General features: G+C 48.2%; 7 protein-coding genes across 7 annotated transcripts; 1 reads left to right on the forward strand and 6 right to left on the reverse strand.

Moving 5' to 3' along the window:
• Positions 1-1,146: 1,146 nt before the first annotated feature.
• ANOM_003003 (uncharacterized protein) lies at positions 1,147-1,876 on the forward strand (the record flags this gene model as incomplete). Its single annotated transcript, XM_015548260.1, has 3 exons — positions 1,147-1,384; positions 1,433-1,741; positions 1,800-1,876. The coding sequence occupies 3 exons, from the start codon at positions 1,147-1,149 to the stop codon at positions 1,874-1,876; spliced, it is 624 nt and encodes a 207-aa protein (XP_015410045.1).
• Positions 1,877-3,495: 1,619 nt separating this feature from the next.
• On the reverse strand, positions 3,496-4,039 carry ANOM_003004 (uncharacterized protein; the record flags this gene model as incomplete). Its single annotated transcript, XM_015548261.1, has 3 exons — positions 3,496-3,779; positions 3,859-3,940; positions 4,004-4,039. 3 exons carry the CDS (start codon positions 4,037-4,039, stop codon positions 3,496-3,498), a joined length of 402 nt encoding a protein of 133 aa, XP_015410048.1.
• A 494-nt stretch (positions 4,040-4,533) lies between these two features.
• ANOM_003005 (beta-glucosidase) lies at positions 4,534-7,169 on the reverse strand (the record flags this gene model as incomplete). Its single annotated transcript, XM_015548262.1, has 7 exons — positions 4,534-5,833; positions 5,887-6,049; positions 6,105-6,351; positions 6,404-6,626; positions 6,685-6,737; positions 6,793-6,986; positions 7,043-7,169. The coding sequence occupies 7 exons, from the start codon at positions 7,167-7,169 to the stop codon at positions 4,534-4,536; spliced, it is 2,307 nt and encodes a 768-aa protein (XP_015410049.1).
• A 1,095-nt stretch (positions 7,170-8,264) lies between these two features.
• Positions 8,265-10,157, reverse strand: ANOM_003006 (MFS monosaccharide transporter; the record flags this gene model as incomplete). Its single annotated transcript, XM_015548263.1, has 6 exons — positions 8,265-8,659; positions 8,714-8,999; positions 9,057-9,423; positions 9,482-9,579; positions 9,630-9,907; positions 9,977-10,157. 6 exons carry the CDS (start codon positions 10,155-10,157, stop codon positions 8,265-8,267), a joined length of 1,605 nt encoding a protein of 534 aa, XP_015410046.1.
• Positions 10,158-10,951: 794 nt separating this feature from the next.
• ANOM_003007 (putative MFS transporter) lies at positions 10,952-12,515 on the reverse strand (the record flags this gene model as incomplete). The annotated part of the gene is made up of 2 exons (XM_015548264.1): positions 10,952-12,027; positions 12,080-12,515. Coding segments are annotated over 2 exons (1,506 nt in total), but the record flags the coding sequence as incomplete, so codon positions are not given.
• A 4,193-nt stretch (positions 12,516-16,708) lies between these two features.
• Positions 16,709-18,505, reverse strand: ANOM_003008 (putative phosphatidylserine decarboxylase; the record flags this gene model as incomplete). Its single annotated transcript, XM_015548265.1, has 5 exons — positions 16,709-16,916; positions 16,968-17,526; positions 17,591-17,804; positions 18,278-18,340; positions 18,410-18,505. The coding sequence occupies 5 exons, from the start codon at positions 18,503-18,505 to the stop codon at positions 16,709-16,711; spliced, it is 1,140 nt and encodes a 379-aa protein (XP_015410070.1).
• Positions 18,506-21,875: 3,370 nt separating this feature from the next.
• Positions 21,876-25,304, reverse strand: ANOM_003009 (uncharacterized protein; the record flags this gene model as incomplete). The annotated part of the gene is made up of 5 exons (XM_015548266.1): positions 21,876-22,050; positions 22,138-22,697; positions 22,753-24,745; positions 24,892-25,002; positions 25,054-25,304. The coding sequence occupies 5 exons, from the start codon at positions 25,302-25,304 to the stop codon at positions 21,876-21,878; spliced, it is 3,090 nt and encodes a 1,029-aa protein (XP_015410071.1).
• Positions 25,305-26,404: the final 1,100 nt, after the last annotated feature.

Below are 26,404 nucleotides of genomic sequence, written 5' to 3' on the forward strand. Positions count from 1 at the left end.
TGGATAAGACATATCTCAAAATGAAAGCAACCAGTATTTAACGGCCAAGAGTCCTCCTGATCATGTCTTTCCATTGCTTTCTCTCAACTAGCATCATGCCCCTCCAATACTCATGGACAATGGAAGAGAAAAGGCCAACGGTCTGCAGCTGGAGGTCTCCTGTTCCTCCAGGCGATGAAAATACCCAAACCACGCAATTTGGCAGCTTAGGCAGCGTAGAAGATTAGATCAAGTACTTGGTAATATCTTGCTAGTTTCAGTTGCATCATCTACCAACCTTTTGCTATTGGGATGACAAGTCTTTCTTTATGAAGTTCAACACGCAGTGAACAAGATTCTCAGCCTAGTAAACAATGGACATTCTACTCTTATAGTCGTGCTCAAGATTAAATTGAACTCGTCGATGCAGTATTTGCTAGCTTACCGCAGGAAAGTAGCCCACCGGCCCACTATATATGGTACTGTACTAGACTGACGCGTGACTGAAGGGAACACTTTTAATGTCATTAGCTATTTCCACCTTTGAGTATCGCTGCTGCGCCATATCCTGAAGCCAACACTGCGGAGTACTCCTTATCGCCTCTAGTGTCTTCTTCGAAATACTGGATCTCTGGAGGCACGGCCCAAGGTATACCATCTCCACGTAGTCATCTGCGTCACCCTACTTCCAAGTCGGCCAGCATGCAAGGAATAGATAATGTGCCATTGGGTGGCCTAATCAGACCTGGCAGCTAACTCGCCCTTTGTAGCGGGTGGAACAAAGCATGCGTGAATGATTGAAAGAATCCGAACAAAGGTGTTATATAGACCATCCTATCAGACAAAGCATACAAATGAACAACCAGTTACATGGAACTTCCACTGCGTCCGCGGCAACCAATTCACAGTTACATGTTTGAACTAAGCAAGCCTAGGGTTCACCCTGACTCACAAGTAAAACATTCCGGATGCTCAATACCATGAAATCCAGCACACCTAAAATTGTGTTCTGTTACTTTTCCATTCTTCTGTTTTTCCTCTCTCTACTTTTGCTTCCGTACTCTTTTCTCTAACTCTTCACCCTTTCACACTGCGCACTCAATACATACAATTATCTCCAACATCACATTCCATCACACATCCCTCCTTGTTTTAAAGATAGCGATCATGGCCCCTTCTAAGGTCAGCTCCAAGGTGAGCTTGAGCCAGGCAGAGCGACAGGAACCTCGCATGGTATGGAACAATACCAATATCAACACTGTACGCGACAGCCAGCCCTCCGCCTCTACTCCCTCTCCTGCTGCTCAAGCTGACTCTATCTCTGCACGTCAGCTGTGGCAGGTCATCATGCGCACCCAGCAGGTGAAGCTCGACCTGAACCTGGCTGAGATCTCAGCTGCCTGGCGTAAGTACCTCCCGATCACTGCCCAGTCAACACTAACACATCTGCTAGCCACTTATCCCCGCCCCACGATCTTTGCATTAGAGCAGCAGCTTGCTGGCTTCCGTCGTCATGCCCGTGCTGGAAACAGTGTGGTGCTGCGTCGCGGTGATATCAACGTCGCCATGAGCGCCCAGGCCGCTGCCGATGCTCTGGCTGCAGCCACGAACGAACAAATCCACGTCTCTCCCGTCCACGGTGGTGCCACTGGCCAGACTACCAGCAATGCGACTGCCCCCGCTCACCCTCCTCCCAGCACCATCCCCGGTGACCAGGCAATGGCAGGTCCTAGTAGTACTAGCTTCCATGCTGTGAATGGTGGTAACGCGGTTGGTGCTCCCTTCCTCCCTTGCAGATAAACAGGCCTAAGGAGTCTCAGGTACCAACCACGTCCGGCGGACTTCCCCTCGCCAGGCTGCCCGCTCCGGACCAGCCAGCCAGGGCTCTGGCGCTTAGCAGGATAGAGAGTCGTCGTATTGTGACTAGAGCTTACCGGCCTTATCCTCCCGTGGCTCGTCGTTACGTTCCTTATTGTGACTGTGGCAGTTTGGATTGTTTTCACTGCTACGAGAGAATCATGGCCCGGCGGTAGTTTTCTTGCGTTGGTGTTTGCGAGTTTGGTATGCACATGTATGTATGCATGGAGCGTTTCTAAGCACATGATGATGTTTGCGAGCTCTATGTTTTTGTTGTGGTGGGTTCTGGATACCAGGGTTCAGCAGAATGTGTGCTTTATGGGGAAGGATATTAGTGGCTCCTGATGATAGTTGATAGTCGATGCTATTGCATACGAATTTGTAATCCTGAAGTCTGTCTTGATATCACTAACGATGTGGATTGTATATGGAATGTAGGTTATCTGGATGGCTATCTATCTCCCCACTAAATATTGGACACACGCTCAATATTGTTGAAAGAATGAACACAATAGGCCTTAATGACAAGGGTTGAACTCTTGCTTAGACTATGTAAAACTAATATACAGAGGATTATTCATCACTGTAGGATAATCATATAGTTGCCTTAGGTAACTCAATTTCCATGCCAAATCCAACTTTGTTGAGCTAAGAGTGACTGTTATAGATTCGTTACTTTATTAAAACTGTAGAATAAATTCTTTACATATAGCAGAAATCCCCAGATGGTCAATAGGAAGTAATTTATTCATGATGTCCTGATCAAGTGCATTCTATGCAGCTTGAATACGCCGCTTGAAGCGCTCGATAGTACCTTCTGATATTTCATCTAGAAGAGCATGAATAGAGCTTTCGTCCAAATAGATTACCAGGAATTTCAATTTGGGTTGAGTCGGGCGAATAGGATAGCCATCTACAAACGAGATACAATACCTTTTAGACCGCTTCTAAGCTGGCTTAGATAGATGAAATCACGGAATATCTTGTATAGACCCAATACTAAAGCACTCCATTAATATTAGCCCATTTCGGGGACAGGGGATAGAAGAATTCGTTGTATAGTCAGCATTCACTTCCAAATCGCCCCCTTCTAGCATCACTTATTCTGACCGATCACCATTCCATGCAGCCGCCCATATCTACAATAACCATATCAGCCCGGTAGTCCTCAACTACAAGGGAAACTGTGTATTATGTAGGACACGGGAGGGAGTGTTTCTCTGAAGCGCAATAACGCTAAAATCGCTGGAATGAAGCCAGGCCTTCTACTGTCAGATGTGACCCTTCAATTTAAGTCTGGACTGTTGGTCATTCCCGAATATCGTCTGGTTGATAAGGTATACTGTAGCGTACCCCATAGTATCTAATTAAAAAACAGAGTTGAATGAGAAAATCTACTATTAGACCACCCAAGAAGGTCCAAGGTATCTTCATAAGATAACTTATAGTGTGACTCTCTGATTGACACACATTACCACACCAACCATATAATCCCACTACACTACAAGACTCGAAATATAGCGGACGAACTTCCTTGACTAACTCCCAAGCCATAATCCCGCCTCCCTATAACGACGTCAAAGACCAACACTCAGAAAATAAAAAAAAGAAAATGCTGTCCGCAAATCGCACCAGACAAATCTAGTAACACACCCATGATCACTGCTTCTCATCCTTCTCCTCTTTCTTCACATTGATAACCACCTGCACTACCATCTTATCATCCTCCTCATCCTCACTGTCACACTCTCGCTTAATCACCCTCTTCGCAACCTTGCTAGGCGACTTCACCACCCCACCCATTTTCGCTTTGCCCTTAGGCATAGTAGACTTCGACTTGCTCGGCGACGCAGCAGGAGTACTCGCGGCCGAATGTCCATCTTCTTTCGCAACCATCCGCCGGAGGCGAATGATGTGGTTAAGGACTGCGCAGGCGGTTACATCTACCCTCAAGATACATCGTACCATATTAGTCTCAACCTCGATTAATTCACGGGAGGTGAAGGGGTAAGTAACTCTTACCGGGACCCATATGCGCGGCTAGTTTGTTGTAGTCGGGCTTGAAATTGGCATCTTTGAATTGGTCGACGAAGCCGAGGAGGAGCTGTGTTTGTTAGTTGGTGTTTTTTATTGAGGAGGGATTGGGGGTATTGCGGGTTGATGGTACCTTTGCGTCTGCTTCTGGGGTCCAGGTTATGGGCATTTTGATTTTGTATGCCTTTGTTGGTTTGAGTGTGGTTGATGTGGTTGGTGAGGTTGGAGTGAGGTTGGAATTGTTTGTTGTTGTAAAGGAGAGTTGATGGTGGATTGTTGGTTAGGAGTGTGATAGAGAGAGGGATGTGAGGGATTCTGTTAACAACACAAGATTTGTAACTGTGGTGATAGTGGATGATGTGATAGCACCTTTCATTCATTAGTGAATCATTGTGTTGTGTTAGTTTGCTGTGTTGAAGCTATGACTCAGTATTACCAGCCTGGTGCTTGTACTCCAAGTGCTCTTGTGCAGACATAGAACAAAGTGAGTGATATATTGATAGTGTGTAGCTTTACTCTCGTATCAGTAAGGAGGGATGTAGTACATTATCAACAGTTACCATGCGCAAGTCATTTCTGTATTAGATATCGATATACCTGATAAGATCTCATGTATAACCAGTGTGCTATATCTCTCTTATACTCAACATATCACTAACCACCTCAGATCGTGAACTCCCCCTGCAGCGGCAGATCCCGACTAGACCTCCCCACATAGACCTTGTATGTCCCCGACTGAAGCAACCATTCCTGCGCCACCACATCCCACGTACTCAAGTCGCGACGACCCAAAGCAAACTCCACGGTCACGGTTTGTCCAACCGGGATATTGACCTTCTCGAACCCACGAAGCTGACGAACTGGTCCATTGGGAATACCCAAATACAGCTGCGCAACCTCGTCCCCAGCCACGGGTCCGCTGTTCGTGATGTCGACAGACACCCGGAGGATGACATCCCACAGGTGCGGGTTTCCACCTTCTTGGATGGCCGCGGCCGGCGGATACCGACTCGTCGAGTTATCGCCGACCTGGCCGATGCTCAGACCAGAGTAGTCGAACGTGGTGTACGACAGCCCGAACCCGAATTCGAATTGCGGCTCGATGCCTTCCTTGTCGAACGCGCGGTAGTCGATATACACTCCCTCGCTGAAGTCGTCCTGCGGGAAGAGTCCGTACTGGCCCTCGGGCTGCGTGGGATGCAGCAAGGCGCCGTAGTCCTCGGCCTTCTTGGCAACGGTGTAGGGCAGCTTGCCAGACGGGTTGGAGCGCCCGTAGAGCAGCTCCACCAGTGCACGGCCGGAGTCTTGACCCGGGAGATGGGCGAAGATCACGGCGGTGACGTTCTCGTGGTCGATCCAGTTGTTGACGAGTCGGATTCCGGCGTTGTGGATGGTCACGATGGTGTTGCTGCACTTGCTGGCGACATTGGTTACTAGCTCGTCGCTTCCCTCGTCGACCAATCCAGCTCGGTCGTACCCTTCTGTGGCGTAGCTGTTGATGAACACGAGACAGGCGTCCGTGTTGGGGTCGACCTCTGGATCTTGAGCGGAAATGTCCCACAGAATGGCGCTGCCGTCTTCGATCACTTGGTTCTGGAGGGCATCCAAGGGGGCACTGATATACGCCGGCGAGTTTCCACCAGAGCCGCCGCCCACGATCAGGGTGTGATTCGGCTGGATCGCTGGGCTATAGCTAAACCATTCCAATGTGAACCCGAGACTGTCGGGCCCCTTTGCATCATACCCGAATACGGAAATCATCTCTGGTGACTTCAGCGGAAGAGCATTGTTCTTGTTCTTCACTAACACGTGCCCTTCAATGGCGCTCTGGAGAAGCACTTTCCGGGAGTCGGATGATTTCCCGATAATGGCTTGGTGTGGCGCGTATACGTCTGTTGGCATACCTACGCCGGGTGATGGGAACCCAGCGTCCTGGTTCATCTGGTACCACGATGCAATTATCCTAGACATGGTTAGTCATGAGGCTCATAAGCCTGGGCAGGTGAACAGCCATACCGAGTTGCCATATCATCGAGTCTGGATGCGTCCATGGTCCCATTAGCAATAGCGTCAGTGAGGTTCGAGTTCCACAGCGAAGAATATGGCATGACCATATCCAAGCCAGCGTTAGATGCTGCAATGCCGCCATGCTGGGCACCCCAATCGGTCATGACATAACCTAGCTTCAGTCAGTCGCAAGGACGCAGTTTGCCAACCTGTTCAATATTGCCTACCCTGGAACCCGAGTTCCGTCTTCAACAACCCATTCAAGGTCTTGCTATTCTGGCATCCATAGGAGTTGTTAATGCGCTGATAAGAGCACATAATCGACACACTGCCCGCGCGAACCGCGTCCTGGAACGGCCACAGATACAGTTCATGCATGGTCTTATCATCGATATTGGATGAGCTGGCTGCAATACTGAGACCGTCCGCGGTTTCGGGGTTTCGGTTAGTTTCCTGCTCGTTGGCGATATAATGCTAGTCCGGATTAGTATGAGGGCACTTCATAGTCAAGTATGGGTTTAGTTACCTTGGTCGAGGTACCCACACCCGCAGCCTGAATACCACGGATTGTCTCGGAGACCAACAGACCGCTGTGGTAAGGGTCCGTCGAGAAGCCTTCCCAGTTCCGGCCACCTTCTGCGACGCGACCAAGTGGCCGTACCACTGGTCCCAGAAGAACGTGGACGCCCTTCTTGTGGTACTCACTACCCATGTGGAGGCCTCTTTTCTGCGCCAGGTCCTTGTTCCAGCTGAAATGTGAACATATTAGCTGTGTAAGTAGAGTAATCTAATAGTCAGCCTACTTACCTTGCACCAGCATGCACACCACTGGACCATGCATTGACATGGTCTGTACTTCTCTAAAGCAACTCTTAGTCCTCGTCCCTATGGCCGCCGTATAGTGTCATCACTTACCAAGCCGTTCCCAGCATCAGACACACATAACCCTGGAAAGTTCAACCGAGGGATAGCCGCGATATTCCCCGAGCAGCCATTGTCGGCAGTTACACCAGCGGTAAGATTCACCTTCTCCTCCGGGGTTAGATTAGCGACGAAAGCCTTCGCCTTTTCATAGGCAGATGCCCACGCTCCGGATCCCGTACCCTCAGCTACACATACAAGTCAGCAGACATAACACATAAATCGACCGATGCTCTCCACATACGAGATGGATAGACCGCAGGTGACTGTCCATAGAAGTATGCATCGCTGGTGATATTCTCCTGCGTCGGCGCGGCATAGGACAAAGAGACGCCAGCCAAAAGGCCAGTCAACCCCGCAATGGCATGCATGTTGTCCGTTGCTGTTGTCCTTCCCTTACCCCGGGATTTCCGAGCTATTTATCCCTCCACAAGCCCTACCACAACACAACGACAACCTACGCATCTAGAGAACTGACCCATCATCGTATTGGCCATCGGCTAAACATCGGGAAATTATTCAGCGTAGTGTGCAAAAGGGCGCAGGAAAGAAGGTAAATAGATGACTGTATAGCAAGGTTCCCCACATTGATGTACATCTATCCCGGCCGCTCCGGGGTATACTATCCCCGCATTTACCACTCAACCCCACATCAGGACTCTGGGGAAGCTTCGACTATCGCACGCCGGCAGATGGCCGTGCCCTCGGATGCCGTGTCTTCCGTGCCATTGTACTCAGGTCTCTGCAAGCGAGCTCTGAGGAACGTCGCCGACATCCGCTCCGGGGGGGTTCTGGACCGTGTGACTTCTGCGGGGATATGAGGTGACCTCGCACTAGTATTACCCCGATGGAGCTTCTTGCCAAGTATTCTATTAGGCTATAGTGCAGTGCTTGTCCTATCGATTTGATCTTGGGCGGGGCGTTCCGTCTCTTGTGCTCATGGCGTGTGGCCGTGCGGCAAGATCAGCGAATACCACGGTTGCACTGATACATAGCTACATTAGTAATGTACAGTACTAGTATTAGTCGGCTTCAGAGATGCTCACCGAGTTGTTAGGTAAATGGTCCGGTTGGAAGTGTGGCCGGGTGATTGCTAGTCTGGCCATCCTTTGCTCTCTAGGTTAGATGCGTTTAGTAAGTCTATACCCTGAGTACCCTGAGTCAGAGGAATGATATCATGGTCCGGTGCTGTCATCGAGCTCTCCAAACCTTGATCTGAATGCAATGTCATGATATCGTGCTTGGAGATACAAAAGGCTGGTCCATGGCGTCATCAGGTAAGCTAAGCTACCCTCGAACCCTGAGGTCAGTGGATACCATTGCCTAATTAGGAACATGTAAATACATGCATGGGTGCCTTAGGTGGGGATGTATCTTCTACTAGTCTCTCATTTCAGTTCCCCCCTGCATGGATGAAGCTGAACAATGCATATTTCGCTACCATTCTCTATACAACTAACTATACTCTATGGCGCCCCCGACTTCTCCAAGTGTAATGCAGGAGCCATCGCATTCTCAAACGTCTCCCTCGCGATTTTCTCCTGCAACGTCCTCTCATCCCCGTCCAAATTATCCCCAAACACGACCGCTATCTGCTCCAGCGACTTGCCAGACGTCTCAGGAACAAACAAGTACGAGAAAACAGCCGCCGCCACACAGAACAACCCAAAGAAAAGAAACGTGCCCCACCCAAGCTTAATGAGCATCTCGGGAACAACGACGCCGATGATGAAATTCGCAAGCCAGTTCATAGCAGTGGCGGCGCCGACGCCCTTCGCACGTTTGGAGTTGGGAAACACCTCTGCCGGCAGGACCCAGGCCAGGGGGCCGTATGAGACTGCGTATGCGAGCGCATAGGCATCTAGTGTCTGTGTTAGTTCTATATAACCAGCTAAAGGGCAAAAGCGGCACGTACAGATGAGGGCGACGCAGAACCAGCCTATCGCCTTATGCGAGGGCCAGTCGTCGCTGTATCGGCCCATCAGCCCGGCCATGATCAGGTGCGGTATCGCCATGATAACCCCTCCGATGATGGCCATTGTTCGCCGACCGACGCGGTCCAGATACATTAGGATCGGGATACCCCCGACCAGCTGGCAGATGTTGACCATCCCGGAGAGGATGAGAGATGTCTCGCTGTTTTGGCCGAGGGCTTCGAAGAATGTGGGCGCGTAGTATACGAACGCGTTAATTCCCGAGAACTGTCGGGTTGTGTGTGTTAGTATGCTGGAATAAACCCGCACAGTCGAGCACTATACCTGCTGGAAAAATGGAATAGCCAATGCCACGAGTGTTCGCCGGAAATACTTCGGCCGGACGAGAGACACCCACTGCTTCAGGCCGACCAGCAGTGGACGAGATTGGTGGTCCGGGTACTCTTTCTCGAGCATTTGTCGCTGGAATCGCACTTCGGACAGGATGCCTTTCCATTCTAACTGGACCTGCTCGTCGTGCACAGGGCGTCGGCGCAGCTTCGCCAGAGCGGAGAGACTATCTTCGTCCCTGCCGCGCATTGCGAGCCATCGCGGCGAGAAGGGGAAGAAGTGGATCGCGCAACCGACTATCAAGGCGGGAAACATCTGTAGGAGGAATGGCAGCCGGAATGACCACTCGCCGGGTATGGCCCTAACCAGACGAATTAGAAAGCTTGCGGGGCAAACGCGGAGATGTAGTGACAGCATACCGCGTGCCGTATGTTATCCAATATGCCACAATGGCCCCAATAACAATGCTTATGGATTCCAGTACGAGCAATGATCCTCTCCAAGCCGGGGGAGCGATCTCCGAAATATACAACGGTGCCCCCATGGCCAGGGTGCCGACCCCAATACCCCCAATGAATCTGCCAGCACCAATGTGCCATAGTTCATGGATGCCGTCTGAATGATCGCGCCAATAACGAAGAACACGGTCGCCACGGTCAACCCCCATTTGCGGGAGATCCGATCCGCAATGGCTGGGAAGAACAGACAGCCGATGAAAGCGCCAAGCTCGAGCATGCCCGTCATAAAGCCGGTATGGAATCCATATCGTGGGTTTTCAGGCGAGGTCTCGGGGAACTGTTGCCGGAACTGGGGCATCACCAGAATGAGGGAAATAACACCTTGATCTAGGAGATAGAGTCAGTCCCGTTAGCGGATGCAAATCAAAACCAGGCGAAGAATAGTGTCTAGCATACCATACCCAAAGGAGAACCCGCCAAATGAGGCGAGGAGCGCTGCTCCAAAAACGTAAGGGGAGTGTAAAAGGTCTCGCAGCTGTCCATTGTCGTATTTGACCTCGACGGTCATGTCGGGCGGACCAACGTCGTCTGCGTACTCATCATGAGCTAACGAAGGTTTCTCAATTGTCTTTTCCATGGCCGGGATATTTCAATTGGTCTGGACAGTCCGCCAGGATCATCTACGACAGCATGGTGAAGCTATATATATATATATCTTCGTACCAGTCCAGATAGCTGGAGAGAATGCCCATGGTCCATGGCGATAAGATGCAATGCTTCTCCGCATTTTTGTCGCATACCCCACGGGGGACAGCCGAGACGACCTCCAGATCCGGGCAAATTTAACCCCGTTGGGATGTCTGAATGTGTCATCTTTCTTGTTATTGGTTCCCACCTCCCCTTTTCGGGCCGCATTTGCCCTTTCCAGTATTGCCTGATGTGGATAATCTGCCCCATTGGGAGAGGCCGGCGTCGGCTATCGAAGCGCAAATGCCGGGGTTCCTCTGGCTCCAATCACCATGGTTCATATCGTTGATATGGCACTTTTTAAGGTTATTGCTTGTGGGTGCGTAGGCAGTTAGGATATACCCGAGTCCTTGACGAACAGCCACTGATATCTGAGCATCCAGGTATCAGCCTATTGCCTCCTTTGGTAGGCGTCAGTACCCTTATTCGTTGGATATTCCCATGTTAGAATAGACAATGATGTATGCGATGGTATTAGATTGACCTATATGATATCATGATTACTAGCCTGGATCTCACAGCATTAAGGAAAATCGTCACGTCAACCACCTCCACAAAGATATACCCATATGACAGTCTCTATGTACGTCAGTCTAATCTAGATTGCAGTGCCTAGATCATCGAAGGCCCCACTCTGGTTCGTTCCGACAGGAAGGACAGCCCGAGGCAACACAACGTGTCAACTCACGGCTTAGGCCCATCCGTAGACGTGTCGGCTTGCCTGTTCTTCAAGTCCACCTCGTCAAGGGTGTCTTCATCCGTATTGGTGAGAGTGACGGCTAACACGGCCGGAATGGCAATGACAAGCGAGCCCATACACAGGCCCCAGTCGACGGCAAACTGCAGCATTGGCGACTTGTTCATCGCCCCCAGTCGCCACGCCATCGCACCTCCGACGCTCTGGAAGGTTTTGTACGCTCCCACCAGGATGGCCGCCACCGCGGGAGAGTTCGACTGGGCTCCCATCAACCAATAGCAGAACGACTGCCAGAATGCATCGTACATGCCGTAAAAGATATAAAGAAACATGGGCCCAACAGAAATGCTGCTATCTGTGAAGTCGACATCTTGCTTCTTGCCCTGCGCCACGCGTCGATCGTACCAGAGCTGAAACGCGTATCCTCCGCCCCAGATCGCCATCCCCGTGACGAATAAGAACAGCCAGTTAACCCGTGCCCGCCATTGACGATTAAGCCCTGGGATATCAAGGAGGAAGCCCATAATGAGTCCACCGAACATCTGTGCGATCCAGTACAGGGCTCCATTCAAAGAGCGACTGCGGATGTTGAATGTCATTCCGTTGACAATATTTTGCTGATACGAGTAGAATACATTGGCGCAGAAGAACAGCGGGAGCATGGATAGCACTCTCCAGTCACACACAGTCTTCAGGGTGAGCTTCGTGATGTTCAGCCAATTCTTTTCGGTCTCGGGGGTTGTTTGGATAGTTGCCACCCGCACTGATTTCGGTGGGCAAATCAGACCTCCCATGAGCCATCCGATGGCCATGATAATGAGCAGAGCGATGTACGTGCCGTCCGATACGGTTCCACTAGTTGAGTGGTAATTCATACCGAAACTGGCCAAGGAGCCAATGCCACCTCCCAGATTGAAGATAATCCAAAAGGCTGCGATGGCGCGGCCCTTCTGCGATTCTGGGACATATGTCGTCATTATAGCGCCTTGTGCCACCCAAAGGAACGATGCTCCGATACCGAGGATGGCTCCAGATGCGATCACAAATGCGCCGTTTGCCGTGCCTTCAAACAAACATTAGCATGGAGAACAAAACATTATTTGTGAAGCACCTACGGTTGAAGCATAGCAGACTTCCGGAATACAATGGATACGTCCAACCTCCAATCAGCAGACAGGCTCGAGGTCCGATGCGGTCGAAGATAGGGCCGACGACGAAAAGCGCGGTACCAGCCATGGCAGAGAGTAAGGCAACGTTTGCATTTGACGCGACGGTCTGATCGACCTGGCCGGAGCCTCCAATCCCAGTGAGGGCATTATACATCTGCGTTGGAAACACTGCATCAGCATCGTCGAATAATTCGCTCGCTGTGGACTGAACACTTACGCCGGGACAGCAAAAGCAGATGAAACTGATTAGCAATATTTGAAACCACGGGTACGTATACACGCGGTATACCTTGGACCGTTGTCCATTCATCCCGGGGGCGGGACCCAATCCCTCAGCAACATATATTGGATCGTTGCCCATATCGATCAAGACCAGACTGAACTGCACGTTCGTGGATTTTTGAGTAAAGCGAACGAAGGGCGGACATTGCGTCCCTTTAATATAAATGAAAAATTAATATAAAGCTGCCCGACAGCAATGAGACTTGTCCACATAAACATCCTTGCTCGAGTCAGTGTGCTGATAACGATTGGCTTAGTTGGGATGAGGCCACCCATGATTGGAACATACGATTAGTCTCCGTGCGATACCGTCACATCCAACCCCAGATTACTGGTAAAGATAAGACAGCCATGCGACGCTAGGAGGTAACCCTAGTGCGGGTGTCTGATGCCGATCTTGCCTCGTATTTCATTCAACCCCAACATAAAAGAGCCAATAACAGTTGGAGTCAAGGGAAAGATGCATGCACACGCCAGGTAGCTCCCCTGGAAACCTTTGGAGATAGCCCTTTCATTGGCTCCATCGGAAGACAGGAGGCCTGAACCGACCGCAGACCGAGTCCGATGATCTCCGCACAGCGCAGAGCGAACACTTTGTAAATTAAAAATAGTCCACGCCATTCTTAGCGACTATAGCCATGTTGCAATCCCAAGTATCACTCTGATGAAGGCTAGGGTGCATGCATCAACGCCACGTGTCTGTCGTAGCAGCAGGTAATTAATGTCGAGGTGAGAAAAGCAGACGCCAGTCAAGTAGCTGCATCCGGGAAGAAGATGTGATTTTTCGACAAAAACATAGCCCAGGGTCAGCTTGGTGCACAAAATTGGACTTGAGTCCAGAACTGCAGCACTGGCATTGTGGCTTAAAATAGCAGGCGCAGATAGTTCCATGTATCAGCATCATGATATTATTAGAGGAGGATCGTCCAACCTTTGAAGTCTATACATTAATAGTATGAATAGCTAGTGTCAACGGCACTACAGCTTTAGGTAGCACCCTATGTTCTCGGTTGCATGGCAGTTGCCAAGCGTATAGTTCGGTTCCTCATGAGAGTTGACAGTGTCACTCCACCGATACGGGCCAAGCGAACCTTACGTTGCTTGGTTGTCGCTTATCCTGGTGAGCACGCGAGATCTAAACAGGATCTAGTGCGGGTCATTGAATCTGGGGCTCGCATTCAAGTAGTTGTTTGGTATGTGTGGCTCCTACCCAATCCAGTTGAATGACGGGCCTTTCGCATGGCAAATTATGGAGTATACACTAATTTTCTATCAAGCCATTTCAAGGTCATCAACTAGTAATATTCTTAGAAGAAAATTGAAGACAAATTCAGAAGTAAAAAAGTAAAACTGAGAAACAACCTTGGATATGCATCTGTAGACAACAAATGGAAACAGACAGATCTGGAAAATTCAAAGTCCAATCAATGTAATAGTAAATTAGTAATTGACCGACTGAGGAACATGACATAGGAAATAGGAAAGGGATAAGTCTAGCAGTTCCAGGGGGAGCAGGGGTTGGGAGATGGATTAAAAAAAGAGAAAGTTGAAAGTGGGGGAACGTGACAGAAGAGAAGTGAATGAATGATCCGTGAATGACAAACGCCGCGCACCAAAGAAAGACAATATTGTCCAGTAAACAAAAGCTGTGAGAATTTGGCTCCTTCATAAGCATAGTGACCTTGTCCCGGGTAAGTATCGTATTATCTACTTGGGCCTGGTCCCGATAACTAAAGCAAGTCGAATAACTAGGGAAAAGATGAGCTCGTACCCGCATCCCCAGACGAGTCCAAACACGAAAAAAGCAGAAGGAGATACGAGGGACTATCCACGATATCCTCAAACTGTACTCTGGCTCCAAAATTACTTACGATCAATTCTTGCTTTTGAATACCAACCACGTTCCGCGAGAGCCGTACTGGAAGTTGGAAACAGTGCATAAGAGGCAGTACGGTCTAGATACAGACTGGGCTCTAGCAAAGTCTCTTCTTAAAGATTGCAAAGGATGCCAGGCGTTGATCAGGCATCTCACCTGTGGTGGAGCTGTAGATGCCATCGATAGAAATGGGCCTGATTAGGTCGGGGAATACGCCTCATTTGCCAGATATATTGAGGATATTTCTCAACCGAACAACAGGGACCCCTCTACGTCAGACGACGGGAAAAAGGGGCAAACACCCCCAAGTAACTTGCCGCGCAATCAACGGGCCTCAAGGAACAGTAAACCTCGATACAACATCGACCTGTCAGACGCCGATGACTATTGCGAGCCGCCCTCCATGGCCAAGAAGCCTAAGATCGATACCCCCAGAACGGAAACAAACAATCTTGCGGCGAAAGACGAGCAGACTGTGACCGCAATGTTTATTGCTCTAGTCAGGGAGTTAAGTGCCTTAGCGACCCAGACACTTCACACCTGGATCATTGAAAAAATAATATTCCGAGCTACTTTCGATTCAAAATAGCGCATGACTGCGGAAGTTGATGGTGCATTTTGGGATCGTAATACCCGGCTTACGAAAAGCGTCTTTGAGGCGAAGCGGAAACGAAGGCTTGATATCTTCGATGCTGTTCGTATGCAAGAAGCTGCGGAGCTCGCTGCTTGGTACGCGGTGGCTGATGGCAATAGCTTGCCTGATCTGAACGGCGGCAAGTCGCGATTGCAATTGCTCTCAAGGTTTATGGTCTAACTAATATCTATGCAGCCGAATCCTTTTCTCACTGAATTGGAAGGAAGCTTGGGTCACCTTCGCAACCCCTGGTAGCAAGTACCGGGAGTACCTATTAAACGGAAGTTTCGCAAAGGGCCGTCCCGAGTACTATCTAAAGCTACAAACGTATGGGCCATATACCCTTGACATTCCCGACAACTTGGATGCTTTTGCGACAGTGATTGTTGCCTTCACTCTTCTCGCGGCACCCCCTCGCACAACCTAACCACTCCCACAAGGACAACGATTCCAGCAGTGTCCTGCGCGTGAACAGCCCCAACAGGCTGAGGGAACTCAGAAAGGATCAGGAGGAAAAGTACCATAGGCATAAGGCCGAGCATATGGCGGACAGGCGTTGTCGCTAAACTTATTGTCCGGGGTTTGTTAATCTGTATCATTATGAGTTATGTTTCGGTCTGATAAAGATAATATCTCAATTAATTCCGCGGCTAAGATAAGCTGGTTAAATAAATGGGAACAAAGATGCTATCATCAGGGGTCATCGGTCTCTAGTACCTCTCTAATAAATACGGCGATATATCTCGAGAGTTCCATACTAAAAACTAAGTGTTCATTATTCTGTGGAATAGTCCTTGGCCTTTAATATGTGCGGGCCAAGAGCTGACACTGTACACTAGTGACCAGGGCAGAGCTCTATTCAAGCACCATTAGTTTACCCCCGGAGAGCCCTGCTAGCTTCGAGAGGGTGCCTTCAATAGGCTCATCAATGGTACTGTTTTTAAAAGCTAATTTCCGTCTGTAGACGGGTTGCTGTTTGAGAGACCAAAAATGCCACGTCTGGGAGACTGATTTCAGTGACTTTGCCACTGGGCCTCGCACATATCAGGCTGCTGAAAGAGTATGTGACTCGGCCACGGCTGGGAAGCCCTGTTCTCCACACCTCATGGTTGTAGGTACTTGTCTCCTTGTTGAAGGATTATATAAAAAACACTATGGATAATTCATTTGGCACGTCCGAGTAAATTGGAAACTTCCAGGATGTAATTAGGGTCTTCTATTGCGTGCATGGATGCCATCTTAGGATCATAGAAGCTACAAGTACACCAATTTATGTCATCCGAACAGTGAACCGCGAGGCCAGAGACCACCATAGCCGTGATCCTAATACACGGCATGCGAACCTGCAAAGTGGCCTGACGATGAAACTCCTTCTGGATCGGCAGGGTAACAGATCTGTTCCAATCACAAAGTCTCCTCGAGGTTGATCTGGAGCCCGGTTGTTGGAAATCTTACTATGCCATTCTAATATCCCCGTCAAGATAAGCGAGAAGGTCTTTAAGGCAGCAGGGCGGGACCTTAGTCACATAATCCCCCGCATATCTGCAAGCCAAATATAGACGCCTGCATTGGAACGCATTCCTATATTACACAATCATCTGACTGGTGCTCTACGCCTGCCTTTTGGTCTGCCTTCATGTTACTTATACACAACTACCAACCGTTGCATAAATTAAAGGCAAAAACACGATTGAGGGATGAACTGCTCCTATGTTCTTAAGCATCAGACGTCAGAAGCAAAGCACAAGTACCTGTCCGCCGATAACTACCTACATCTCCTTCACTACAGGTCAGTCTTAATAGAGCGACCCATGCTCATCCCAACCTCGACATCAACCATGATCCTCTGGTGACTGAGCTTCTCCAAATCCTCGTCCAGCTGAATACGACCTTTTTCAAAAGCCACGATAATACTCGATCCTCCAAACTGGAAGAGCCCAATTTCGTCTCCCTTCTTCACGTGGTGTCCTTCGCTGATGTGTTCGTGGATTCTATATCACGATTAGCAGACCACAATATTCAAAGGTTCCCAAAATCCGTACTCAACGGTGCCAACGTCCGTCGCGCCAATAGCCACAAATAGAACATCTCCAAATTCCTTACTTTCAATACAAACACAACACCGCGCATTCTCCGTCAAGATGTTAACCGAACTTTGCAAAGCCACTGGATCGACTTGATAATAATCACCCGAGATCGCCTTGAACCACTTCACTGTCCCTTCAACGGGAGAGTGGTACCGATGATAGTCCTGAGGACTAAGGCGAAAGCTAGCAACCGCTCCATCCTCCCACCGTTTTGCGTGATCCGCGTCTCGGATTAGATTGGCGATGGTGAACTCGTTGCCCTTGATCCACAGCCGGCGCGTTGCTTCCACGGTCGGATACACTACAACCCGCGAGTCAGACACTATTACTGCTTTGGTAGGGTCGTTGACGTCGTAGATCGGTCGCGCTCCGGGTGCGTGTCTCCGGATGAAGAAGTCTTCAAATGTCTCGTACGCCTCCGGGTCTGATGGTTCAAACTGGGACATGTCAATCTTGTAGAACTCGATGAAGCTTTTGATTTCGGAATGTGATTGCGGTTTCCCTTCCCTTTTGCCTACTTTCGATTAGTTCTTGATATTCTCCTATGACAGTGTTAGTAGAGGTGCTGCGCAACTTACCCGCTCTTAGAGTCCTCTCGTGGGTCCATAGCCGGAGAAGGTGTGTACGATCTATCCACTCCGTGATCGGGTTAAATAGCAGAAGGATCTTGAGCTTCTTCAACAAAGGCTGCTGCTCCCGTGTGAATTCGCCCGTCTTGCGATTGAACGTTAGCCACCCTACATGGCGCTCTTGGAGCTGCCGGATGAATGCGACAGCAACATTGACCAGCTGCTGTAAATAACTGAGAATGCCCGGCATGGCGCTATATATCCCTCTTTTTTATTGTCACATACAATAAGTAGCAAGGCTATTCGAGAGGTTAGTTTACCTTGAGAGGAAATGATGAATACTGAACGTCGAAGTAAAGAGGTTCCTATCGTAAGCGTGATGTCATAGCAATCAACCCTAGAAAGCTCGCCAACAAATTCACGATATTTGTGAAACACAATTACTCAAGTGTTATATTCATATTTTTGGAAGGCGCTAAAGAGTGGCAATGAGAAGCTGGAAAGGAAAACCCCGTTACTACTCGCAGAATATCCATGATCCGCATTCTTGTCCACAAGATTCCTCTCAATGTTCCACCTTTTCTAGGGTTCCTGGATTATGGGCGACTCTTTTGCCACGCTGATCATGAAATAAGACCTGAACGGTATTAATGGTAAATATCATCATTATCGCACATGTAGCCTATACAATCTCACCTTTGGTGGGTTCTTGACGCCCTCCTCTTCGGCTTCCTGCTCATCCATGACAATCCTTTCGACCTATGTCAGCGTACACCTTAGTCTATGTCCTGGATCTCAAACTTATGGGACAGAAGTTTCTTAGAATACCTCCCCTTGGTGTGAACCACCACGGATGCGGGTGAAGACATAATCACCCTCATGGATAGTCTCGCCGTGCTTGTCTTTTACGTCGCCTTTCACCATCCTGAATGTTGAATCGGTTGGACCTTGAAAGCTTAGACTTTAATATTTCGGTGATAACTTTTGTGAATATACTGTAGAGAAGTTTGATCGGCGCAATGGGTGTGAGATATCAGTATGTGTTGGTCAGCCTTCCGTCAAGTAAACGTCATTCGGCAAGTTCCAGAAGCTGGCATCTTTTGGTAACTTATAAGATTCTACTTGCATATACCCTTGGTAAAGTCTACTTTTAGAGGGGCCAATTTCTGTTTTACTTTGCGTATAGGGTTCTATAGTACCCCTGACGAAGGTACATTGAGTGGTTTGGCAATGTTGCCTTCAAAACTCCCTACTAAACAACCTCATGTCTCCCATCTTCTCGCTGTGGTGGTCAACTTCCCCCAGTAACATTAAACAAATATGACTATAGCTGCCTAGCCGTCTCACAGGCCTCGTACGGTCGCTCAAATCGCTCCGGCTCCCTCCCCAAGATCTCACCAACGGTCTGCCATACGAAGCATATTTTGGGGATAGATAGAACTAGCAGTATTTTTACCTATTTCCTTTAAAGATTCGCTACTATACTCATATCAACCTGGAAATACGGTCAATTTCACTAGATATTATAGGTTTTGTAAGCCATCTTATTATCTTGGGCTTATGGTGCCGTGCCCTCCACCCTCAGAGGTTTTTCTTTCTTCCAGAGCATAAAATAACGGATGTTCTTTCTAGCGAATTCGTTCCTGTCTCTGCTAACACTCTGTGAAAACATTTAGGCGATGTGGGTCATGATCGCCATCATTATTGAGGCGGAATACCTATATCGCTTTGTGGTCTACCAGCACACAAATGAGATGTTGTATACATCGATCTATCGACAACCCCACTACATGCCAAGCCAAGGCGATTATAAATCAATTTGTGATATACGATCGACTAGAAAAATAAGCAGGAGCCACATACTTTTGTGATATCGAGTGAATTTCATCCTGTTATCAATCTTTGGTAGACATTGAATTCATACCATTCACTATGAAGACAGTTTTCATATAATATCACCACCCTGGTCATAATCTGGACTAGCTAACTGCTTCTGGCACAGGTGCCACTGGCTATATTGACGGGGATGTTCTATCTCAGTTAGCAGTCAAGCATCCCAACCTCACATATAGAGTGTTAGTTCGCGGTGCGGAAAAAGGCGAGCAAATAAAGGCTCAGTACCCATCAGTAGAGATTATCTACGGCTCTTTTGACGACACAAGCATACTTGAAGCTGGAAGTGCCAATGCTGATATAATCATCCGTGAGTTTCAAGCATTGAAAATGCCGTGTTAAAGGTTAATTTATACTGATATTATAATAGACACAGCCGATGCGGCCGATCATGTAGAAGCTGCCCAGGCAATCCTGTCTGGCATTGTCAAGGGACACGCGGCTGAACGTCCCGCCTAGAGTGGTATTCGGGTCCGCAGTCTAGGAAGCAATAAAATCCCACTATGTAATCAGCATGCGCCCGCTTGCTATGAACCATATTCCTGTTGCTGTTAGTGAATAATGGAATATCAGAGTTAGTGAGGCATGATTTACACCACATAATGGAGACGCCATCATTTACCAAAGAAAAGGACGCACAATAAAGGCCGGGTAGCCTACCTCCACTGCAGGGCATGGTCCCGCTCTACGTCCGGCTGTTGTCATAATGGCCATTCAAGATGAAGCCTCTCCCTCATACAACTCTACCAATTCTTACATCCCCGTGCATGCTTCCAGCTCTCTGAATGGCGATATACAGCATAATATAGTCAGACTGCATGACAGAGGGCATCTTCCCAAGGATCTCCTAGATCGGTATGTCTGCTGCTGCTAATGTTTTACGTCCTATATCTTCTGCATCTGTTAACATTATTTTTGAAGGCTTGAAGTGTTAACGGAGTATGTTCTTGCCGTGTCTATTCTTTTCTTCCTTTCTCTACGCTGCTGATACTTATGACTTTAGTATCCTTGTGCGACTAAATATATGCCTATCTATTATGCAATCAGGGACAGCGCAAGGTACCGACACACCCAGCAAGCTGATCGAATACCCCTCCACTACAACTGAGCAAGGGTCCCTCGTCAGAAATGACGAGAATACGTAAACCATATTCGTCCAGGGACTATATGGTTGATTTGTAGTTGCGCCGGCTTTTCTATTTTCCTTTAACTTGATTTTCTCTGTGGCCGACTTGTTCATCACTAGCTAAGTGAGTCGCGACTAGGAGATGAATTCTATGTTCACCCGCTAAACGAGAACGTCCAAGCAAAACGGATTTAATCCATTATTAAGCACATCAGCAGGAGGTCCTGGCAAAGAGCTCTAGAAATGTATAAGCTTATCCAACGGGTTCTCCAATTAGAGCCACTCTATGTTTAATTCCGATCTCAGGTACAGCAGCTAACCCAATAGAGTGAGTTTCTCGCATTAGGAGATTGTACGTGTTCCTCAAAGGGCTCGTGGAGGTTTAATCCAATTGTAAATATTATATTTTACGTTGGGCGGGCAAGAAGACCTTCAGATCATCAAGGGGAATTAGACCCAAGTAATGGCCCAACAAGTAATCGTGAACGAGGATCTGTTGGTCAGGCTTTTGGTTTTTGTGGTGGAGAGCTCCTGAGATTGGACCTGGAAGGCAGCCAGAAGCAGTATGTTAGACATCAAATATAATCCTATTTATAAAGCGAGGACTTGTTATGTTTCTAGTACACCGACAGCTTGTACTGTAATCACTGCGCGCCTTATCCTTGAAAAACAATCCTCCCCTTGCTGATCTAAACACTTTCCCAGCTTCTTCTTTCGTTCCAATTCTACCTCCTATATTCTGCGCCCATTCGAGGCTACTTGCCTAATCTATTTATTCAGCCCTTCCACTAATCTCCCTTTCCCAACTTGGATCTATCGTGATGGAAATACTGTTTTCAAAAATGATATGAAGGGATTCAATATAACCTTCCCACCAGACCCAATAAATACAATATATATGTACTTGGCCAAGCGGCTCTCATGAGTGTACCATCGCTTGTCTTCACGATATATCGATTCTCCGTGCAAAAATACCCCAAAATGCCGCAAGTAGTGCCAAAACAGTGGAAGATGGAACCGAAGCATTCTGTAAATCCCCGGGATGATAATTTAGCCAATAGATCCAAAAACTGAACGCTGAAGATATTAGAATGACATGATAAAAGAAAATAAGTGCAATAGAGCCTTCATAATGGGCCTCAATCCCGAACGCAGTTTCTCCCGGCTGACTCAAACTTGCATCGAATGCTTGGCCCTTTTTCCTGGGGATGCGCTCCCACATACGGGGACTATGGGGAAGAGGGCGACATTTGTGAAGAATGGAAGGGAGATAAGCTAAATAGCAATCATCATCACATGCTTGAAGACAGATAGAGAACCGCCTCCGGTCAATAAGCGGGTTTTCCGCCCTTGGGGGTCTAGGACGGTACTCATAGTCACTGGTGTAGCCATGTTCATCAGGTAGAGCTTCCCCGACGCTGTAAACCTGGTCAAAATTGATTGACTCAAACTAATAAAGTTAGTTCAAATACTAGTATTGTTGAACGGGGTATTTACTTGAACAAATTTGCAATAGCGAAAGCGAAAGGGAGAGAACCAGCGTTGGAAGAACCAGCGGTGCTTGGCGTGTCTCTTTTTCAATTCTTTGAAGAATGATGGGTCGTTCAGCAGGTTTGATGATTCTATATTTTCAATCTCATCGTATTCATCCATATCTTTGATGCCAAAAACTACCCATGAAGGGTTGCCATATCGACTGACGGAAATAGCTTTCGCGTTTCCAGCTTGTGGTTCCACGGATATAGCACTGCTGCCTGCAGAATAATGTGGTGGACTTGCGGCCGTTGAACCATGTGCAGTTTCTGAAGATGCACTAGATGTTGCTGTAACTCCTGGAGTATAGCGTTGATGGGCTGTTGATTGCGACGTTTGCCAGCCTAACGAGTTACTTGGGGCTTTCCAGCTCAGCATTTCGGTGATTGCTTGGCCTATGCACCGAAGAAATTCGGCCCAATTCGCACGACGTGCTTTTGTTGCCAGTAGTTTTGTCTCACAACAAAAGCATTTTGGTGGGTGGTCCTCAACTAACTCTAAGACCTGCTGTATGGAAACAGCATCTTCGGGCGATATCTCTCTATGAAGTGTGTGTCCGCAAAACTATATATCATCAGAATGCGGAAAATGGCATCATAGTATCCAAGAGATTACTCACACTCCACTGAAGACGCATTCTACCAGGCGATAACTCAGGCACTCGAGGCATCAGAGGCCACCAATCCCACTCGAAGGCGGTGTGATCTTCAATAAATGCTTTCGCCATATTCATTAAAGATGTGTCATTCACGGCCGAAATATGAATTAAATGTTTCGGGGTTGACTCCACCACCTCTCTTAATGACGCCGGTAAGACCAGTAGCCTTAGTTCGAGAAGTAGTGCCTGGAATGGGATGACGCTGTATAAGAACTTGTTGGCATGTGTGATGTTAGGAAACAGTAACTCCTCGGCGTGATACTCGTCTTCAGCATCTTCGCTGTCACTTTCGTCGCTGAATTGTTCGTGACTTCCAAACTTGGGGACAACCGCAGTATCTACTACAGGTAGCCCATGTGTATTTCTTATCCAGTCCTCAAGTGACTGCTTTTCGACCGGTTGTGAAGTTATCCTATCCAACGGTTTAGTATTATCGTCTTTGTCATCCTGAATAAGATCTATGATCTGCCACGCCACGTTAATACGGTTCAATCGAGACTTCAAGACCCGAAAGATATCAATTTGAAAGGTGGTCTGGGCTTCATTGCGCAACTTCAGAACATAGAATTTGAGAATTCGTCGATAATTTTCTTGGAAACGGTTCGGTCCGAGCTTCTTCAGGGCTTGTTCATGCAGTGGGCGCAACTCTTCCAACTCGTGTAAGAACGACGCAATGTGCCTGACAGCGAGGACTTCCGGCCTTGTTCTTTTCGTCGCAGTCTTAGAGGCGATATCATTTTCATCAGATACAACAGAGATACAGTCTTCATCTTCGAAAGTATCTAAAGTTGCTCGATACAATGAAGTCGACGGCTTGAGTTCAAGCATTTGTTGTTCTTGTATGTCTAGTAGAGTTGTAGCAGCGAAACTAGATTCTTCTGGTTGAGTTAATACTTCTTGGCTTTGAGGCATTGACGATGCATCAGACCTCGAAGCTTGCGACCCTAGCACACGTTGACGACCATCCATCTTTTGTATAATCAGCTGTTCTGTTTCATCCAGTCGATCACCGTCCATGTATGTAGACGCTGGGCCAGTTATGCTAGTTGTGCTAGAGGGATCATTATCCTCATCAAGAGCAAAAGTGGCTTCCTTGGTTATATCTGTACCAGATTTGTCTGCCAGTTCTTTTGCCTCTTTCAATCGTCCGCGGCCCACATACGTGTTTGTCAAGTCCTCCATGCCTATGTGCTCTAGCTCCAGCGATCGTTTCCGTGCTTTCAGCTGTTCTTCGTTTAAAACAGCTGTTCCCATGCGTTCCCTCAACACCTGAAGCGACTCATCAGATATTTGTCCTTCGAGCAATCCCCTTGAGCTAGGTTTGGTAAAATCTTTATTTGCTAGTATTAGACGCTCAAGTGTTGACACCGCCACCGGGGGTGAGAGGTCAGCAGAGGTGCAATTCTTGAATGTACCTGTGCGGGAGTTGTCCCTCAGCTCAGATGCCTTGTGGCAGATTTCCATGCGCTGGTGGGCGATTTGCCAGTCATCCTGCAGCCCGTTAAGTTCCAAGATGTCTTGCTCAGACGTAATAGCTGCTTTCGACTTCACCAGTAACTGGTCCGTAAGGTCTTGCATATGCTTTTCCAATTGAGTGATTGTGTCGGCCAGGTTATTTTTACAGTCCTGTAAGCTCTTATCAGTGACTCGCTCTGGGTAATTATCTGAATCCGATAGTTCTGAGGAGCTGTTACTGCTCCTGGTTGAGAGCTGGATTTGATTAATATAGTCGAAAAACTGGGTATATATTTGAAGATATTTCTCTGTACTCATGTACTTTTCCTTAATTCGCTGCAGCTCCAAGGTATTTGAGTTCTCTGTGGTCACGGTTTGTCTAATAATAAGCTGCAGCTTATCGTCCATGGTTTCCAGGTGGTCCTCAAGATCAGCCTTGGCTGTCTCTATGAGATCTTTGTAGCCTTCAATGGCCTCGGCATTGATGGGGCTTTTGCGGCTGGGCGTCAGGTTAGCTAGGGGTGTTTCGAAAATGAATGGAAGCGTAGCAAAGGGGGGAAAGGGGGGGAGGGGTTCGCACAACGTCATGGGAGGGCAGCCAAGGGAATGACCATGTTTATTGTATACAAGACAACGGAGACTCACAGATTCGCACCGGTAAGGATAATATGGATGGTTTGTTTGTACCCGGACAGCATTCGTCTGAAGCCATCAATATCATTCCCCAGATACTTCAACTTAGCCCAGTCTCGGAAGCTGGTTCGGTTAGCGGACCGTGACAAGCACTTGATTATTTCCTGTTCGAACTCGCTGCACGCATTGCCGCAGCGTCGTAGCGGTAGTTCAAGTACAGATAGGTTCTCATCAGTTGTAGTATCTAACAGCTCCTGGAGCGGGGCGAGAACTCCGCTCAAAGCCTCCAGCTCCTCAATCAGGTCGCGTACGCGTATTGGGTGAGACCGGAAGCTATTGACTGTCTCGTAAAGCGATTGGCTAGCCTTGAATGCAAAAGTTGCTAAAGCCAGTAGGCCAGAGGCTAGACCTACAGGTTCTGCCATTCTTTTCTTTGCTTGGGTGGTGGGGAGTTGAGGTGGGCTGGCTTGATTCTTCCCAGAGTAAAAGATAACTGAAAATTTTGATCGAATATTTTTGCTGGGACAAAGCACAGAGAATGAAGCGGAGATTTAATACTTTTTGTCTACAGTGGGGCCTGGTGATCGCCGGCAAGTGATCATAACATGTTCGATGTACGCGCGCTCATATGTAGGTGGTGTACCAGGCTCGTATTGAGTTTGATAGCGAGGCTGTTATGAGGGAAATAACTCTGTATTCAGCGACCTAAATGGCGCTGTGGGGAGGAGACCCACGTGGATTGGCCGACTTTTTGCCAGCAGTTGCGGTTCGGCCAGGGTTTTAGGAGCGAAGAGAATAGAGGGCTAGGACAGGACCAGAAGAGGAGTAAACGCCAAACGTCCTCGTGTCGGATCATCGGAGGAATTGTTTGTATGGTAGGTCATTGGTTGGCTAAGCGCCCATCCCATGTGGAGATATCCCACCTTTTCCTATTGGTTGGGCTAGTTTTAAAAGGTCAATTTAAGTTATAAATATAGTAGTGGTGAGAATCAAGTGCTTATTCCGTGGGAGTCTGAGACGCAGCATCACGAATGGTAGACCAGTTTTGGTTTGTCATATAATCTAGTAGCAATTTTCTTTTTCTTTTTTTTTCGCTGAGGTCAAACGCTAGAGAAGTACCGCCATGTGAGGACACATTTCTATTGGCACCTGGAGCAGAACTATGATGCTGTTTGGATTAGAGGCAACCCCTAGGTCATAGTGGTTCATACTGCTCCATGTATTCATACCCGATCCACTTTCTTACCGAAAAGGACCGCTTAGCTGCGGCGAAGGGGACCCACCAGGGGCGCCTAAAACTTTGGGGACTACGCTCGAGGCTGAAGGTATCAGCACCACAGTATCTGTTCTGACTCCACTACCACATGACGCAGTAAAGATTCCCGCTGTTGAGAGGCTCTGAATTTTAGGAGCGGTGGTCGAGCCCCTAAGCACCCTACTTCTAGGTTCGACTGTGCTCTGGGGGAGGGCAAGTAGGACTTAATGATGTCATTTAGTAATCTATTCCCTCTCTATCTCATAAGAG

This window comes from Aspergillus nomiae, assembly GCF_001204775.2.
Source record: "Aspergillus nomiae NRRL 13137 chromosome Unknown contig00037, whole genome shotgun sequence".
Classification (NCBI taxonomy): domain Eukaryota; kingdom Fungi; phylum Ascomycota; class Eurotiomycetes; order Eurotiales; family Aspergillaceae; genus Aspergillus; species Aspergillus nomiae.